This window comes from Gavia stellata, chromosome Z (genome assembly GCF_030936135.1).
Source record: "Gavia stellata isolate bGavSte3 chromosome Z, bGavSte3.hap2, whole genome shotgun sequence".
Classification (NCBI taxonomy): Eukaryota; Metazoa; Chordata; class Aves; order Gaviiformes; family Gaviidae; genus Gavia; species Gavia stellata.
In genome coordinates, this window is record NC_082637.1 from 36,759,615 (window position 1) to 36,780,121 (window position 20,507).

The 20,507-nt window shown below is 37.7% G+C and overlaps 1 protein-coding gene across 1 annotated transcript in view; it reads left to right on the forward strand.

Annotated features, from left to right (window-relative positions):
- Positions 1–20,507, forward strand: part of CCDC171 (coiled-coil domain containing 171) — a 152,607-nt gene that overhangs the window by 94,953 nt on the left and 37,147 nt on the right. Inside the window, exons 22-23 of the mRNA XM_059833463.1 lie at positions 1,775–1,829; positions 14,285–14,416. Coding sequence (XP_059689446.1) covers positions 1,775–1,829; positions 14,285–14,416 — 187 coding nt within the window. The remainder of the gene's footprint in view (positions 1–1,774; positions 1,830–14,284; positions 14,417–20,507) is intronic.

The following is a 20,507-nucleotide window of genomic DNA, read 5'->3' on the forward strand; positions in this document are numbered from 1 at the left end:
TTTTGGACAGCTTTAAAGGATAGCAAGATAGCTGGCTCATTCTGAGAATGACTATCTTGATTTTCTTGCAGTCGTGGCCAGCAGTTCTGTTCCACTTTCCTCCAGAGTATGAAGCAGTATTAATAAGTGTCTGATAGCAGAGAACTTGACAGAAATTTAGTAAATTTTTAGAAATTTTTGGTCATTTCTTTGCTAGATAGAAACCTCGTATCAAACTGTTACCCCAGCTATTGTGTGAAAGGTGATGTAAAGCATGTTCCTCATGCCTGAACTACATTTCTGGATAATAATCTTAAAGAATAGTTCCATGATCCTATTCCAATTTCCCTTACACCTGTAGGATTTGATAAATATATGAAATAAAGATTAAACAAAATGTGGATCCTGGCATGTAGGGGTGCAATAGATTCATTTTTTTAAACTTTTTTCCTAGGTGCTATAAACAAATATTACCAGACTTTTATTTTAAGATGTCACTTTAAGATAATAAATCAACCATAGCCAGAGGGCTTTCCGTTCTCAAAAAAAAGAACCTTGGGACCACCTATTAACCTGGGTCCGAAATTCCATCTAAAGGTACTTTCCTTTTTATGATGAACACCTGAAAACATGCGAGGAGCAGGCTGACTTCTATGTCAGTAACTAATTGAGAAATTCATGGTGTTGAACTGGCTCTCTAGAACTGACTTCACCCAGACAAATAGCAGTTGCTACATAAATGAGGCCAGCAGAGAGGGTGAGCAACATGTCCCTGTCAATCTAGTCCAAAGAAAGGCAGGATCCTGAAAAGAGAAAAATCTCTGTGACAGCTTTACTAGGAGTGTAAAAGGCAATCCTACTTCTCTGGCCACCTTCCTGTATTTGGTGTTAGGGTAGTATGAATCAAGAAATGAGGAAGCAGCGGTCATTCCAGGCAGAAGAACACCATGGTTTTGACTTCTGTTTTAGGAACTGTAAGAGCTCCAACAAAATAGTCACATAGCTGGCAAGGTAAAGGCAGTCCTGGAATATTAAGGTGTACCAGCTTTTCTAGCATAGATTCAGTTTGATTTCCTATGGTGTTTTGTTGGTCACGCTGTCCTGTTCTCCATAGTCATATGGTATTATGCAAATTTAATTCCATTTCTGTCAATGCATCAGATGAGATCAAGTTTTTTTATGACAGCATAACGGATCAAAGTTGTCTTTCTTACTGAAGCCCTAATCTACAAAAAGGCATGAGAGTAGTATTTCATTCTCTAAGCTTCTGTTTTGTAAGGATAGGTTCCTTGCCTGGACTTCTTTTGGAAAAGGACCAGTGGAATGTTCAGGTTTAGAGAAGACAGGAAGACTTAGATGCATATAAGTACATAGTTATTAGGCCCATATAATTGATGAAAAACATAGAATTTGTCAGTGTTATCCGGTAGGAGGATGTAATCTTTTCCTGGTGGAGCTGGAACTCCATTCAACATGCCCTTTTTATCCAAGACGCCAGATTTCTTCTCCAAGAACACGATAGCTGTTCATTGATATGCCTGTAAATACAGCCAGTTTAATTGCTTATCCACAACAGAAGCATCTTTCATACGGAAATGTGCCAAATAGTGGTCCATGAACTATTTTTTAGGGTTTGCATTGGAGATGCAAAAAGGAGAGATAGAAACGTAGCAGTTTGAGTCACCAATTATTTTGAAAGACATGATGGTTATAAAGTAGCAGAAAATTAGTTTCTACATCAGTAAAGCTTCAGTTCTATTAACTAGTCTTTTTTTTTTTTTCCCTCTTGTCATAGAGACAAAGAATTGATTATTTGTCATATGAAAACTGTGGAAGCCACTCTTCATAAGGTAGGAATTTGAAGCGTTCCCTCTGCATTTGTATTTCCAATCACATTGAGGTTTTACAACTGCTTATTCCCAGGGATGGAGGCAATTAGTAGTTGTTGTAAAGCAACTTCCTTTCCTTAGAGTTTAAGTTTCTACCTTCAATTTCTTTCATCTCCAAAACTATTCATATTTAGTGAAATAAAATACGATTTTGTAGTACACAGACTTCTTATTTTTAATATAAAAGTTATTACAAAATCTACCTTCCTTCCCTCAATCACTGAGCACTATTTCTGGTTACCAAGTGAAGACTATTGATCATCCAAACAATTTGTAATTGCTGCTGAGTTAACTCTTTCTGCTGAGTAAGGCAGAGGTCATCTGGTGAGGTCACATACGTGGTGGCCATAAGACATTTGGCTTTGTGCATGCTACTTTAATCTTTCAATACATGATAAATAAAATAAGGAAAAGACACTAAGTATTAACCAGTAATCATAAACTTTTATGATATTTTTTTAAAACTTTTTTTAAATTGAGTAATAGTCCTAAGTTGTCTCTTTGACTTGTACTATTTTGTCCTGATATAGTGTTCTTTGAAGGTCCAACAAAGCTATATATATTAATTATTTGGGAGAAAGGGCTGTTTTTAACTGAAGCTTTAGTGGCTGATTGTTTTATAACTGTTTTTAGTCCAGAGCAACACAGAACAAAAGAAGTGTTTTTATTACCTTGGAGTGTTCATTTCCCTTATCACATCTTGAATTCCCAGCAACATGGGAATCTATTCCTTATTTTAGTTTGTGTGTCCACCAAAACTGCTGTTAGTTTGATTTTCAAATACCTTTTTCAAGTTTCTCTTTCCTTCAATGCTCACAAAAAGTGATAGTACCTAAACCATGTGTGTTAGCTGCAGCAAACTGCGCTGATAGGTAATATCTTCCTTTGTGTCCCCATCTTCTTCATACTGGCTTCTTTTAAGCTTGGGAAATCTACGTAATGCAGAAAGTGCTGTGTTTTAACAGTAACATGTACATGTAATGTCCTTGGCCTTGAGAATTTATTGTTCTGGATTGTAAGTTTACATTCTGATTTAGAAAGCAGTGCTGTATATGCACAAGGGTTGAAATGTTTGGGGAAAGTTTATAGGGAAGGTCACATGCTTAGTACTGATTGTCCTGATGCAGTGAATGGGTTGAGAAACTGCCATCTATCTTTGAGAATTTTAGTTACCACATTTGCTTCTTAGTTCTTGATGTACATAGTTGTTGGGCCCAAGTAGCTTGTTATTGAGTAGCAGAGTAATGTATCCTTTCTGGTTTGTCAACTTAAAGAATGAGGAAAACAGAAGAATTAGAAATGTCAGGATGCTCCGTTCAGCAGGAACTAAAAAGAATTGATTGCAAATCATTCATAATTTGACATACCATTTCTTCTAGAAGAACAAAGGGAAATTATTGATATTTGTTTGGGAAATATCTGAAATGTAAACCCTACATCATAATGGAAGCTAATTATCTAACATTAATGAATGTTGCTTATGTGTAAACTATCAAGTTTTCTCACACAGTGAAAAATCAGAACATGATGAAATAGATGAAATACTAGTAAAGGAACCCCAAGCCTGTCTTTTCCCCCATAGAAATTCTGGGAACTGCATTTGTTTTCAAAAATGGAATCAGAAGAAAATGGATAAAATTCAGAATCATCTGGAGTTGAAAAATATTACTATTAGCTGCAGATATGTTTATGGGAGTTTGAAATTGAACATTGTGGTATTTCTGTGTTGATGTATTCATGAGCAAATATCCACAAAATTTCACTGCATCACTTGCAGGATCTGTGGTATCAATGCATAATGCTAAATTTTTGCCTATAGAGCTCAGAGGGATTTTACAGACATCCTTAGTAATCTTAGTTAGACTCAGGATAAGATGGTATACACTGATACTCATTAAAGCGACCTCATTCTTTTCTGTACTCTATCACTACAAGAATTCCAGAAGGCAGCAGTGCAGGTACTAGATCATCTGCCTTTGGCTGTATGTGTGTGTAACATTCAGCAAACAAAGCAAGAAGAAGCAGAGCTGAAGGAGACAATATCTATGCATGCTTCTAATACAGCTGCCCCTCCTGTGACTGGATGGAAAATCTAGTATCATACATTTGGATTTGTCAACAAGTGGTTGGGCATGCTTGTGCCCAGAATGATTCTTTTAAGAACATTTCAGAGCCACCTTTTTAAATCATCATGAATTTTTATGAAGCATAAATGTTGAAGAACTTGAGCATGTGCTATGCTAAGACAGAAAATATTTTTAACAGCTAGTTCCATATCCTTCATAACCTGCAAGATACTCTTTAGAAGGTTATTTTTTGTCTTATCCTGGGTCTTGTCATGTTAGCTATCTTCGTCTGACTCCTGGAGCTGGATTATTTGCACAAGAGTTCCTGATACATTAAAGTAAGAGATCTTTCTTGGTTTTATACCATATAGATATTGAAAACGAATATCAAAGTGCAAAGTGAATGTTTTAAGAAATTAAAAAAAAACCCCCACCACCGAAGGCAAACAAAGGACCTCAAGAAGATTTTGTTTTGGTTCGGTTTGATTGTCGTAATATTAAAGATGACCAAAAGGTAATAGCTGAATTTTTTTAAAATCTAGGTTTGAAAAACAGGTGCAATTTTTTTTTCTTCCTTAGAATCTATTAGATAGCCTTAAACTTGAAAAACTTAGCAAAGTAGAACAGGTTTAAACATCGGCTACTTAGAGAACTTGTGTCCATGACTTGATCAATTCCTTTAAAAAAAAACTCCCAATGTCAGATGTAAAATGGTAACAGAAATAAATTAATTTTTACTGGATGAGTTCTTGGAAGAAATTCTATCTGCTTGAAGTTCAAACATAAAGAGTTTTCTTAAAAAGCCTTCTCATCAAGATAAAAAGCATTGAAGTAAATGTCTTATTTTAAAACCCGTCTGCAGTTCTTTTTTTATGTATGAAAAGTAAATGTTTCTTGAAACACTTTCCTCTCAAAAATATGTTGAGAAGTTATTTTTGTTATAATTATACTGTTGTTATACTTGTTGATAAACTGTATTTAATTTTTAATTTCTTCTGTACTTCTTAATACCATGTTTGCATAAACAGAATAAGAGACATTAAATCTGTTCATTTTATACATTAGATTCTTTAACATGTGTAGTTAATGACTTATTATTTATGGTAATCCCTTCAGTGGAAGAAATAATTCTACACTATCTCTGCTAAAATCTTCAGCCTTCCCTTTGTATTGCTTCTCAGTTTGAGTGCTTGTGGTCGGTTAGCCTTGGACAGCAGCCAGCCGCCCACCCAGCCGCTCTCTCACTCCCCCTCAACAGAACAGGGGGACAAAATAAGGTGAGAAGGCTTGTGTGTTGAGATACAGACGGGGAGATTGCATACTTGTTACTGTCACAGGTAAAACAGAGTTGACTTAGGGAAAATTATTTATTAAAATAGAATCAAGGAATCACAGAATCATTAAGGTTGGAAAAGACCTGTAAGATCATCAAGGCCAACCATCAACCCAACACCACCATGCCCACTAAACCATGTCCCACAATGCCACGTCTACACGTTTTTTGAACACCTCCAGTGATGGTGACTCCACCACCTCCCTGGGCAGCCTGTTCCAGTATTTCACCACTCTCTCAGTAAAGAATTTTTTCCTACTATCTAGCCTGAACCTCCCCTGGTGCAACTTGAGGCCATTTCCTCTTGTTCTGTCGCTAGTCACATGGGAGAAGAGACCAACCCTCACCTCTCTGCAACCCCCTTTCAGGTAATTTGTAGAGAGCGATGAGGTCTCCCCTCAGCCTCCTCTTCTCCACACTAAACAACCCCAGCTCCCTCAGCCGCTCCTCATAAGACTTGTGCTCCAGACCCCTCACCAGCTTCGTTGCCCTTCTCTGGACACACCCAGCACTTCAGTGTCCTTCTTGTAGTGAGGGGCCCAAAACTGAACACAGTATTCGAGGTGCGGCCTCACCAGAGCCGAGTACAGGGGCACGATCACCTCCCTGCTCCTGCTGGCCTCACTGTTTCTGACACAGGCCAGGATGGCATTGGCCTTCTTGGCCACCTGGGCACACTGCTGGCTCATATTCAGCCGGCTGTCAACGAGCACCTCCAGGTCTCTTTCCGCCAGGCAGCTTTCCAAATATCCAAAAATAGATTTGGATAGACAAAATAATTAGCATCCTCCTGCCTTTTAGGTTCAGCTTCACTCCTGACTCTTCTGCCCATGCCCTCAGGGGCAGGTGATTGCAGTCAGTCCGTAACAACTCCTCTCTGATGCTCGTTTGTCCTCACGCTGTTTCTGTGCTCCAGTGTGGGCTCTCCACACGGGCTGCAGTCCTTGAAGAACACCTGCTCCAGCGTGGGCTTTCCATGGACTTCAGTTCCTTCAGGAACTATCCACCTGCTCCCATGGGCTACAGTGTGGATATGTGCTCCAGCATGGTCCTCTCCAAGGACTGCAGGGAAATATCTGTTCCGGTGCCTCAAGCACTTCCCCTGCCCCGCCCCCCCCCCAGCTTCTTCTCTGACTTTGGTGTTCACAGGGCTGTTTCTCACTCTTTCTTCCCTCCTCTGCCTGTGTGGTGGTTTTTGTCCTTTCTTAAATACATTTTCACAGAGGGGCCAGCATCATGGCTGATACGTGGCAGCCACGTGTCGTCATGGCTGAACTGGCTGTGTCCAGCACGGGGCAGCCCCAGTCTGTCCTCACAGAGGCTGCCCTGCAGCCCCCACTGCCAGGGCCTGGGCACCTACACTTGGTACGGTGCTGTAACTGCCTCTTCTTCAGCCTCCCTAAATCCCTGTTGTCTACACTCTGCCTGTGCAGAACACTACCATGGGTAGTCATCCCAGTGAATCAGCCTGTACAGAGACAGAAAATTGCTTCTGTTTCCCCTTGTACTCTTAATTGTTAAAGTCTTGACAAGCTTTATAGTCAGAGTTTTCAGCCTGTCCCAGCCCCGGTTGCTTAGAATTTGGCCATTTTAACAGGTTAATAAAATACCGTGTCGTCACAAGCTTGGACTGTTACCCACTACCCTGCGAGGCTGATGAGCTGTGATAATGAGTCAGTAAAAAACAAAAAAACCTCCCAAAAAAATCACTTTCCCAATACCAGTTAGCAACCTGCTCATTCTGACATGGGATCAAAGCACCTATCTAGTGTGCTCCTTTCCTTTGGCATTTGATCAGAAAAATTCTTCTTCATCCACTGCTGTAATGCGCTTCATTTCTGCAGATTGAAAGGTTCATATACCAGCTGGCAGAACAGCTTCCATGCAGACCTGTCAGCCATCCTGCCTTGAAATCCTTCAACAGTTGTGTGTCATTGCTTCACTGCTGCTCCCTTTCCACCCCTGTTGTCTTCTCCACAATGTCCCTAAACTGGCTATGCATGAGATTTGGGCCCCACAGTTGTATCAGCTGAAAAAAATCTGAACACTGAATGATCCATCCTGTTATATGCTTGTAAAATACAAAGACAAAATTATCTTTCTTTGTCCAATGTAATGATGTTTTTAATACAGAACAAAGAGACAGCTGGAGATGGGGTGGGACCACTGGAGACTTGAGAATTAGCAATGTTGTAGCATTAGATTGCTATTTCTGATGTGGTCTGTAGTAATAAAATGCATTTCCTTATGATGGTTGTTTTATGGCCTGTAAGAAATTAATTTACAATAGGTTTAAGTCCTTATACAAGTGACTACATGAGTAAAAACACTCAGTGTAAGTGGCATTAATTGTTCGTTTCAGCAAGAAGACCACAAATTGATCAAGCTTTATAAAAACAGAACAGTTATGAGGCTTAGGTTAGCTGCCACCATCAGAGTTCAGTAGATGTGACCTAATACTTTCAGATGTACTGATCAGCCACATTTCTCTGAGTTAATTGGGATCTATAGTCTATCATATTATTTAGTTATCTAAATAATGATTTAAAAGCTCTTGTTTTAGAGATCTCAACTTGAAAATTTTTCCCTAGCCTAATGTCACTCCCAGAGCTGGTTCTTCTGTGTGTTTAGACACATTAACAGAGTGAAGCCTGCTTGTGTGTGTGTGCTCAAAGTCTGTTCATTGGTGTGGTCCTTGGTTGTTCTAAATCGGCCCTATCACAAGCCTGTTGAAACAGTGGGTATGTGTAGATGCAGTAAAATCACGAAGAAAACCCAATTAGAATATTAAAATTCTAAATGACTGCTGTAAGAAATTTATGGTAGGAAACAAGCTACTATTTCTCTGTGATAAGAAAAAAATGCAGTAAAAAGATTACTTTTTCTCCTCCTCCATCTCAAATTAGTACCTCTTCATTTCAGTGTTTTATGAATGACTTTTGTTCCCCTGGCCTAGTAATCTGACTTCCTTGATCCTTGTTCCTAAAGATCAGTTGTGCAGGACATACAGGTGTTAGCACAGCTGGCTTGCTGATGACAACTCTGTCCATATAGCTGTCTAGTGTGTCATCACTCATATTGTTCAGTGTCATTTTGACCTAGCCAAGCTAAAAATGGTACTCCAGCTCAAGAGGGATTTAAAAACCTTGACAAACTAAAGATAAGACATTGCCGAATGTCATACCCATGTGCTTAACTGTTTTCAGTTTAAACATATCTAAATAACTCATTTCAGGGTGCATTTGTCTTCTTTGTCTTTTGTTGGTTTTTTTTTAAAGACTGAATACTTTTGTGTAGTTTGCCTTCAGTAAGGAAAAATCCTTATTTGGAGAATTGTGGAAACACTGAATACATTAACTGTCATTTTCTTCAGACATAGGTTCATTTTCAGCCCAAGGTCACTGAAATCCATTCATAGGGGATGTATTATAGTGCACATTCTGCAGCTATAGTGAAGCTTAGGTGCAGTGGTCAATGTTTGCAAAAAACAACTCTGGATCAAATTAACATCTTATTTAACAGAGCGTGTAGTGTGTATGTAGTAATATGAGAAAGCTTGAATTAAACTTACAGGTACACCTGGGATGGTATTCCACTCTGAAAATTAATTTCCAGAATCTTGACTCATCTTTAAGGAAAAAAAAGAAAAAGCCAAGCATATCCAAAACATCAGTTTTATGATATACATGTCTCCTTACACAAATGCTGTTATGCAGTGTTCTTTTAAAAACCACCTGTGGAAATGGTTTATATTGTAATGAAATACAGATTTGCGTGGCAGTAATCAAAAAGGATAGTCACTAAATCTGTATGCTAATACAGAAATCTTTATTAGTGAAATATTTGGTGTACCTAATTACATTCATGTATGGCTAGCTACAGCAGAGTATGTACAAATGCTACTTAAAACCTCCACTATCAACAGAAGTCAGACCTGTGGGTTTGAGGATGTATTCCTTCTTTTGATGACAGAGTATGCAGCGGTCTGCTGGCCTTTAATGAGTACTCAAACCTGACTTTGATGGCCATATAACAACTGTTCATTTAACTGTGCCATGTAGCTCTGTTTCCTTTTCCCACCTATTTTTTCTAAGCAAGATATGTTGTGATTCGGTGTAGTTTGGTTTGGCTTTCTTGGGGGGGGGGGGGAAAAAAAAGACTTTGAGAGGTTTTTTTGCAGTTCAATTGACCAGTTTTGGTTCCCGACATCATTCATCACCTGTTTTGCTCTCTAATTGTGGCTATAGTTTTCCAGTTTTCAGATGTTTGATTTAAAGTGCTTTCCGTTTAAGCAATGCAGTATTGTCACAGGCAGTCTCTCTACTTCTGGAATGATCCTTGATTCCTGAAACATCTTGATGGAAAATATCAGCCACATATTTACAAGACTGTAGTTAAGACTAAGATGTGGTTTGCATTCAAACTGCCTCCTTCTATTTTAAAAAGTTCTAAAAACATTTTTGTTAATTATATGTCACATGCAGAACACATAATAGTGTGGTAGAAACCATTTTGCTTGTACTCTTTTAGAATGATTTGCGTAACATTTGCAGCTTCTGTTCTCTGAGCAATATGGTCATCTCAAAGTCAAGCAGACTAAATCATTGTTTGCCATTCATTATCACCAAATCACTGCATCATTGTAGTTTTTGTTCCACTGTTTAAATTGCAGATGATATGCTATTAAAAATAGTAGTAGGAAATGAAAGTAAAATAAGCCCGAAGTCTTTTACTTTCTAGGTAGTATTTTTTGTGTAGAATTGGTGAACTTTGAACTTATAAAATTATATACTTAAGTAAAATGCATTAAAATATTGTATCAATATAATTACAATATATAATATTAATATACTGAATATAATAACTTAAACTTATGAGCTTATAAACAAATAAAACTTGTAAGCTCCTATATAGCTTACATAGTGAAGTTTATATCCATAAATAATCTTATTTTCTTTTCACCATAAGAAAGCATTGAATTAGGCCCAAAATAAGAAACTAAAATCTCAGGTTTGTCGTGCCAGTCAGAGAGTAACCAGGCAAAGACATTAGGGGGAGGTAAGCACGTCTTAATACCATGTACAACTTGCTAGCATTTAGTACCATGTCTCTGTTGGCACAACTGGACATACCAGCTCAAACGGTGCAGAGGGAAAATGAAGAAGTGAGCACCGAAGTGGACTGTAGACAAAATTATTGTTATCTCTGATCAGAGAATTTTTAATATCATTTTTGGACATGCAGAATTAGCCAATCAAATTCTACACCTTGGTTCACTCAATAACGTAACTTCAGTTTATTATTCAGTTTCAGCTTTGATCTGAATTCATCAGTACTTAATTGATTTTAAATTGAGTGGCTATAGTGTTGTCTTCTGTGTTGCTCTCTTAATTAATTAAAAAGTTAAACACTGTCATAAGTCAGTATGCTCCTTTGTTTTAAAATGTTTTGAGTATTGTAGTAGAATTGTGTGGGTCCGTTTGTGATTTTGCCTGTTTTCAGACAGTATTTATGTAAGGCTAAACTGAAAAATCTAATGGTCATAGTTAGCAGCCCACTGTCGCAGTACTTACTATGCTCCATATAAAATCACTCTTGCAACTTTTCATGGTCTCAGCCAAAACTATGTTTATCAAAATTAGAAAAAGCCAAAATCTCTACTAGCATTGGATATAGATACATTTATATACTTTTTTTCTCTGTTCATTTTTGAGCATGGGGAAGTGGAACTGGTTTTAGACATTTTTGATCATTGCAATAAGCCTGATTAGCTGATTTAGTTTTTTAGATTAAAGCATTAGGTCTCTAGCCTAAGGAGACCTCTCAGGTAAAATAGTCTTACTTTAGATTTCATGTGGAGAAAGAAAAAAAGTGTCATTAAATACAAAAAAAAGCTCTGAAACTTGCATTGTAAAGCTTAACTACATAGGATGGTTTTCCTCCCTGTCAAGCTGCCAAAAAAAAAAAAAAAGTTTTTTTAAATAAAATTACCAGTTTTACCTTTGCCTGATATTTCTGTAGGGTGTGTACGTGAGTACTGTGCTTGCTTCCTTAGAGAATGAGGAAATAATCACAGTCTCCCAAGTCCTGTCATTATCTTTCTGGATCTCAAAAAGCAAGTAGTCAGGGAGTGATTGAAATTAGTTCTTAACTCAGATTCTATATAGGCACAGCCAATCCAATGTCATTCCATGCAGGCATGGCCATTGTAACTTTTCATTCCTTGAATAGGTAGCCAGCTTGAAGACTGTTTTCACTTCAAGTGAAACAGTACAATGATATTTGTATAGTGTATGCCCAGTCTTTTGTTCTTACAATTTTTCCTGAACCCTTGTGAGTATTTTTCAAAGGAATACTCTAGCTTCATTTTCTGTTTCTCAGTATGCATGTTGATAGAGATTCACTCTTTACGATCTAGTATTTATAAACACAAAAAGTTTTGGGGTTGTTTTTTTAGTTGTGAATCTTCATATCAAATACACTGTTTAAGGAGCTAATATGTACTTTTCTGGTCCAGTGGTATTAATGGCATGTTTACCACAATTCAGCCATTTTAAAAAATGACTTTTGTATTTTATTGTTCAGTGTCAGGCCTCAATACTGAAATGGAGAGTTTGAAACTAACAGGGTTAAAAGGACTTCCACTGTTTGTATTGTCTGTGTATTATACCTACATTGCTTATACGTTGGTTTTTTCCCCCTAGTATTAGCAATCTGCTTTTGTACTTTGACATAGGGATTTCCCTTGTGAATTTTGTCACAGAAAAAAGAGAATCATCAATATCGCAGTTAAACTTGACTTTCAAAGCTAATAGTGTCTCATTTGGGGGCTGAAATTTAATACATTTTCTTTGATTCTGGGTGAGTTTTTAAACATCAAACAATGAATTGGCCAGGGTGCAGTAAAATATTTAGATCTATTGACTACGGTTCAGAAGGGTAGAAGGCAAAACACTGGTGGTTTGATGTTGATAAATTCTTAGTACCTTAATCCACATTAACGTTTTCTTTTATCTGTGTGCACACTGGCAGCAAAGACACTGAAAAGTTGGGATATATAAGCTATAAAAAAGTAAATCAAGTGTGTGTGTGTATGTATATGTGTATATTTAAAGTAATGCATTTTGTTATATTCAGCAAGGTTAACATCTGACCGGAATTACACATGCTGACAGAACACTCTAGAGACTATGTTTGTTCCACAGGACTGTATATCCTGAACCTAGTGCACTATGTGTGCAAAAAATGTGTAGAGGACCTTTCCTGTTATAAAAATTGCATCATAGTGCATATGTTTGGCAGCCACAGGTATTGACAGGAATTCTTTAGGTCAACTTGGGGAATGTAGGGCTTCCTATTCCCACAGAACAGAGCAACGAATAAAATAAAATCTTTTCTTCTTTCTATCAGTAGATTTACACATGCATACTTCTTTCAATCAGAGCAGATTTCAAAGGCTGTGCTATTATTTGAAATATGTTCACTCATAATCAACATTTTACAAAAATTAATTTTGTAAGTGGTTACCGAAAAGTAATCTGGGATTTAAAATGAATGGACATGTTTTAATTCATGTTTGGTGGGATCTTTTGGGCAAAGGAGGCTCGAAGAAAAACTGAAATTTATTTTAAATAGTATTTAGTAAATGGTGTATCTATTGATTTATATGTATATAGTATATGTTTTAGTATCAAACTGTGTGTTGTTGTTAAAGACAGTAAATTATTCTTGCATTACTAGCTGTTGCTACTCAACAGATACAGTCTATGCGAAATGAATGTATTTCATCTATTCATTTGTACTAATAGATATTTGTATGTGTGTCTATCCATCTGTATTAGAATCTAATCTGACTACTGGGATCTCTTGGAGGTAGACATGATAATTTTTGTATTAAATAGAATGAAAAATGGGTGTGTGGCAGCATATGGTATGTGAATGTAAGTGATGTGTCCATGGAAGTTGTGTGTTAAATACGTGTAATTTCACGTTCATGCCGATAGACTAATTACATGTAGTAATATGTGGAAAAATGTCGCATTTTAAGTAATGATAGCAATATTCGTCTCGTGTGCAACACTAGTAAGTCTGGTTGTGCTTAAAGACAAAAGCCTTAATACTTCACGCTGCTGAGAGTTTTACCTCTGCGTCTGTATGGCTCTGCAGGCACGCCAGTTTCGGCGTTCAAACCCGTTTCTCGCGTAGTCAGCAGGTGGCACTGTGACACCAACGGCCCGTGGTCACGTCTGCGGCCGTGCGTGGAAATGACAGTGAGACTGCTTGGGGGGTTTGTCTTATCCTTTCGCTTAAGACTGCCTGCAAAACTAACTACATATCAAACCCTCTGAATTTGGTGCAAATTGTAGCATTTCCCATTCCAAGTTGGCATAGTTAGAAACTGTATAAAAGTCGATTAATGCCAATTAGTGCATTATTTCTTATAGTGAGTCTGAAATCAGAAATCTAGTAGCAGGTTTGGGCTTTTTTTCCCTCCTTCTGTTAATTGCAGAGCTACAGGTTGGTTTATTTTGCTTTGTTTGAGGATTCTTCATTTTAATCTGGGGTTTAACTGAATTGATATTAAATGAACCTTATTGTTGAGGACTGATATGATCACCCCACAGTAGACAGAACTCACATGCCAGCTTCTTGTTTGTATGATCACATGAACTTTTTAATTTCGTAGCTGATGTTTCTTTGAGTCAGAAGTACAATTACAGGTTTTTACAGGGGACAGATCTGTGAAATGTGTATACCAGGTGGGCTTGTGAACCTTTCGTGTCTCTTTCCTCCTCATTTCAGACCAGGGGAAGATGCTTTTTCTTCTTAACATTCTCTCCCAGCACTCTGAATTAGAGATTTATTTGCAACGAAAAATCAATTAGTCCTAAATTTATTCATGGATTTCAGGTCCAGCGATCAATGCAAGTCCACTCAGTGGGCTCAAGGGGACCCAGTTCATCCCAGTTAATGTGTCTGAAGGGGAATTACCATTGATGCTGTTTTTTTCCCTTTAGGTCAGAGATCAGACCTTGCTGTCACGGACTGCGGCAACCAGGAATGACTTCACCCTGCAGCTACCCAAACTGCACCTAGAGACCTTTGCAGTCGAAGGGCTGAAGGGCAGGCCAGAGGTTGTAGCATTTCAGGTTAGAGTCTAAAATAATCCTGTTTCTTTTTTTCTTTTTTTGCATCTGAGATAGAACAAGAAGCTAGACTGCTCTGAATATGTGGAGAACAAAAAGCTTCAAAACTATTGCAGTCAACAGTTGAAAGAGAAATAATTTCCATATATACTCTTGCATACGGTATTTCAGAGATGATGTGAACTTTTAATTTTGCAGTTACAATGTTACATAACTGATGGGGATATGACCGTGGAAAAATGCAAATGTTATATTTGAAAATTAATTCTCACTGTATCCCACCCCCCTTTGCACTCCCTCTCAGCTTAAGGAAGACAAATAAAATACAGGAAGAAAAAAAAGGCAGGATTTTTATGCTGCTTCTTGGTCAGTATCAGATATTTCCATATTACAGTTTTAGAAGTAATAGTGATTTTTGAATATTCCTAATTTAAAAGAAGCTGCTATTTGGAATACTTCAATATAGAAGCTATTTTGTTCATGTAGGTTTAAAGACTTGTATGTTTCAAAATACTAGTTTTGTTAGGAGGAAACAATGGGGAAAAAAGAGAAATTAACTGAAAACGTACATATTTTCAGCTCTGAAAATGGATTCTGTGCAATGCCTTTTATTGTTTTTAACTTTGTTATGTCTTCTTATACACAAACTACCCCTTAGTCTTTATACCTGTGCAGAATGACTTCATTCTTTGATACATTATTGCTAAAGGCAGAACATTTTGTTTTCTCAATGAGAGAACCAAAGGCAGAGTGAGTACATACTTCTTTCATTGTGTTCGTCTAGGTGAATCAGAGAGAGGAAAGCTAGTCATGTGAAGTGCAAGGAAGTCAGACAATGCAAGTATTGCATAGTGTGTGTACATTGCTGTAGTAATCCTTTTTAATTTATTGTAGATTTTCTGATTTAGATGCAGTATATAATTGCAGGAACAGGGTCACAAAATCAAACATTCAAGAAAGGCAGATCTTAAGCTGGACATTTCTCACTGTTGCCGTCTTGCATGCATGCGTTTCAGTCTGATAAAGATTTAAATTATGTGTGGATTATCATGTTTCAGTAATAAAGGAGTAATATGTAACACCTGAGATGCCCATGAACTTTAGGTAACACAGCTGTACATCTCTAGCAGAGGGTAGAGTTGCACATGGTTCCCTGGTACAGTGATGATCACTTTTAAGACTGCAAAAGGTTCCACAGGGGGCATCTTTTCAAAGAAGCTGTCATGGAAATTACCAGCTTTTAAATACTGCTCTTCTAAGTCGGTGGCCTATGCAGTGACAGCTGCCTTATTTTTTTGTCCCATCCCAACTCCCATTCTTTTTTGACCTTAGAATGATTGTAGATGCATTTGCAAGACAGCCTATTCCTTCTTTCTTTCTAAGAAGATGGAGAGAAACAGAAGTATAAGAAGTTGCATTTCACATTTGTACAGAGTGCTTGTGGTATAACTAACACATAGCAATGCATGCACTGGGTAGCTTACTGGTCATGCAGTATTGTAAACATACTTTTTGTTCACCCGTCAGCTCCAATTACACGTGGTTACTCTGTACACACACAAACAGCATCAGTGGTTCAGTCTATCTCACTGTGCAGTCCCTTCCCCTTCCCCTTCCCCTTTCCCTTTTCCCTTTTCCCTTTTCCCTTTTCCCTTTTCCCTTTTCCCTTTTCCCTTTTCCCTTTTCCCTTTTCCCTTCCCCTTTCCCTTTCCCTTTCCCTTTCCCTTTCCTTTTTTCCCCTTTCCCTTTCCTCATTTCTAGTTACATAGTGCCTGTTTGATAACTTTCTGGGTACATTACAAAGATTTTATTACAAATTTCCCTTTTATAGCTGGGAGTCAGCTAATTGATTTTAATGTCACTGTATGCAAAACTATATTAAGGGCAATCCTGCAATCTTGAATGAGGTAAGCAGTTAGTAATCACTTTATGGACACTTCTTATTAAAACCAGTGGAACTGTTTGCATGCATGGTCTCTGTAACTGCTACTACTACAAGTATTTTATAGTTAGTCTATGAGAAGTACATTTCATTTAAAGGCCTTATTATTTGCAAATGTTAGATGTAAGGAGTTTTCTTCCAAGTCTAAATTTATTGGTATTTGATGGTTTCTTCTAAAAAATTGCATAGAAATTAAGATCCTAAATTAGACAGTATGATAGGGATCAAGCACTGGCTATCAGAACTGTTGAGTACTCACAGAAAATTGCATTGTTTTATTTTTATTATTCATGCATCCAGGTCATAGTAGGTGGCTGGAATCAGTAATTAATAATAATTTTATATCCACTGGTTCAGTGTGTATCATTTTTTCATCATGAGAGGAAGAAAAAAAGCTAGTATATTTATAAGTGCCTTCTGATCTGCATCGGTTGCCTTTCTTCCAAATTTTTTGGAAAGCAAGTGTGTCTTAAAGGCATGTGAAATGAAATCTGCTATCCTTGATTTACTTGATGTCTCAGCAGCATTAGCGATCTGTACTCCTTGTCATTGGGAGTATGGGAAGTCTTGGAATTTTTAAATTGCTTTTATCTCTATATGAATATTTCTCGGGAAAAATATGCTTTCTTTGTAGGAGACAAGTGCAAAGAAGATTGGCGTAATGAACCTAAGTTGCTTGACTGTGAACTAAGCTATCAGAGATTTGCTTCTTTGTGGCATACTTACTTAATTATCTTGTAAAACCAGAAGGTGTTTTTTTCTGGCAAATGGATCCAACATTCCAAATACCATGAATGCTTACAGGACTGATCAAACAAACACACAAATAAACCCCCTGTCATTCCCAAATGAAATAATTGTTAAGCTGTATAGGAAGTGGTGTCCATCTTTCAAAGAATGTGTTGTACACTCTAGTGATAGACCTTTAGCTAATGAAACTAAATATTTGGTACACAAAGTTCTGTGCATCTTCTCCAGAGCCTGCACTTTATGTAATGGCTCTTGAATTGCAAAATTACATAATAGATTGAAATGTAAGTTATTCAACAAGAATGCCCTTGCACTGAGTGTCTTCTAAAGCCCTGTGCAAGTAGTGAAACCGTGACTTAATTTGTGGGCATTTGTTAAATTCTTGGAAACTGTAACAAGATCTAATATAATAGTTTGAAAATGTCCCTTGAAATGGATAAGTAATGAAAAAAGTGCAGTATCTTGAAGAGTAAAATGATATGATTGCTATAACTTTGAAACACTCCCACCTGATATTTAATTGCTGTGAAAGATACTATGTCACAAAGTTGTACCGTTTGTTACTTGGTTAAGTTTGAAAGTGGAAAATATAGTATTATTTTCAAGCACCTGAAACACATGAGAATAGGATTTAAGGGGTGCTGTTCCAGCCATGCCTGAATGTTCCTACTGAAGACAGAAAGTGGAACCGTATGTGAAGCCTCCAATAAATACAGGATATAGGGTGAAAAAGAGCAACTGAAATAACATGGGATTCCTTATTCTATTAGTCTTGCTTGGCAGATGACTCTCTAAATTAACCAGTAAAGGTTATCAACTCTTTATAAAATACAAAATTGAATTGCGCTACACCTTTAGGAAGAGGATAATGTTCTCTTAACTCTGTCTTCTGAAAGGTTATTGGCTCACAGGAGAAGCGGTCATTCAGAAGATTCATTCTGAATTATCTCGAATACTTATACATCAAATACATAATTAATACTCATGGCAAGCAATTTGACCTGAAAACAATGCATGAAGTCCCTAAGTAAACCAGATAATGTTTAAATGTTTGTGTATAAATAATGAAGCATTGGTATACTCTCACAATAAATTTCTTCTGTTTCGAGATGTAGACACAGAAGGGTAAAAACTGGTATAAAGGAAACTTCTTGAAGTGAATTTAGGTACCTCAGACTAGTTTTGCAATAGCAATAGGATGTATAATGTATAATTGATGTATAAGTGCTTGATTCCCAAACAGGGGAAGGCTAACAACATGCAAATCAGTGGCTTTGCCCTGTGTACCTAGGTTATGCTCTGTATCTACTCTTGCTGGTTGGTTTTACAGGGTGTACAGGAGCTGTTTAAACACATAAAGCACTGTCTTTATGGAGAATGTCCCTGATGTTCTAATACACAGAAGTAACAGATTTATTCAGGCATTGTCAGTGGAAAACAGTGGCAACAAGAAACTAGCTGTGGTTGTCAGATTCGCATCCACTGCATGTCCAAAAGATGTGCATATGGCTGTGTGATCAGACAGCCACTGATGTTCACACGTGGTGGCTGCCTGCAGATGTGCAAATAGGGTAAGAGTAATCATTTTACTACCTTGGAACTGGGAACTACCTTGACCTGGGTCTTTAAAGTCTCCATTTGCGTATTTTATTAATTGGCCCTATTAATTTATGGTGGTTGCTTTTTGTCTGTATTTGGTGTGGTGGACCGCTTCCTCCTGTAGTACCTGATTGCTAAAGGATATGATGTGACTTCTGGATGTTGGTTTGGAAGAGAACCGATGTTCACAGATGAACTCGTGTTGCTGTTTTACAGGATTTATATGAAGGAGAGAATCCAAATGGGCAAGTTTTGTGAGTGGCTTTAATGAGGATGTGAATATTTAATGCATTTTTGTCATGTAGGAAAAAGCAGATGTGAGGATGAAACTATAGGCAGGCTTCTGGTGTAAAAGGGGTGCACGTACGTGTATCTGTATTTGACAGTGTTTATAGGTCTTAGGAGAAAGCATTTCTTTGTGTGCTGCCCTTCACCTGACATGTAAGATTGACCTGACTGTTGGAAATCCCTTGCATATTAAGAAAATTTTAGTTTATTATAACCAAGGACTTGAGTAGGTAAATCTATATTTTTCATTACTGAGTTCTCCCTTAATTTTGAAAGTTACTATACACCTGTGGCACCTATACACCTTTCTGTCCTCCAGGTGGGTTTGAGATGGATAAATTTTCACTTTGTCTTATTCTCTGCTGCATGCTCTCTCTCCCCATGTCCTGTGTGCCCACTCTCCACTGCACGCCTGCTCTCTCTGCCACACGCGTGCTCGCTGCTGTGCGCACACTACCGCACGTGCGCTCGCTCCCTGCTGCTCTTGCTCTCCCTCTCCCTGCCGTGCCTCCTCTCTCTGCTGTATGCAGGTTCATGCTGTCCCTCGGTCCATCTCTGCCTGCTGCTGTGCCTCGGTCTCTCTCTCTCGGTCTCTGCCCCTCTCTCCTGCTCCCTGCATCTGTCTTTATCACTCTGGCTGTCTCGCTTGCTCAGCCTCTCTCTCTGTCTTTCTCTCCCCACTGTGCCTCTGCCTCTGGTTCTCTCCCTCTCTCTCTGCGTCTTCCTCCCACCTACCCCCATCTTGTGCTCCCTCTGTCTTGCTCTCCCTCTGTTTCTGTCTTCAGCATCTGGCATTTGTTCCTGCAGGTTTAGGAAGTCCACATGGGATTTATATGTACTTCTTTGCGTTTCTCAGGTGTTTTGAGGTAATTTGAAATGAAAAGTGCATTAATAACATTAAGGCTTATAGTGGTGGTGGTAATATAGTCAAGTACTGATGTATCTTCAGTGTTAGCGTATAATCATTACAAATTTATGAAGAAGTAGTTTCTTGCCATTTATTTTATGTAAATTACGTATTCATGTATGATTTAGTCATGCATTATCTGATTGTGTTGTAGGTCCACTTTTTCTAATTAATTGGGCAAACATAAATGGAGTTTAAAGTGTTAGGAGCTTCTTAATTTGTATTTATTTTCACTTGTTCATTAATTTTAGATTTATGCTTGATAGATTAGAAGGTAAAAGATATGCATAATTCTGCTGATAATTTTTCTCAACATAATAAATACTTTATTTCCATGTTTACTTGTCAATAAAAAAGTTCTTACCAAATTGAGGAAGCAAGTGATTTCAAAGGTAACATTATAATTCTGTCATCAGATTTTATCCTCTGCAGAGGGCAAGTCTTTTGAACATGAATAATTTCTGGTATGAGGACTTAATGGGAGGAATTAATCACAGAGTAGCTGCTTGAAAACTGAAGTATTAGTATTTTAAACCTTGTACTTCTATTTTGGAGCCTTTTTCTTTTTTAATGGCATGGCTATTAAAAGAACAAATAATTGTGGTTTT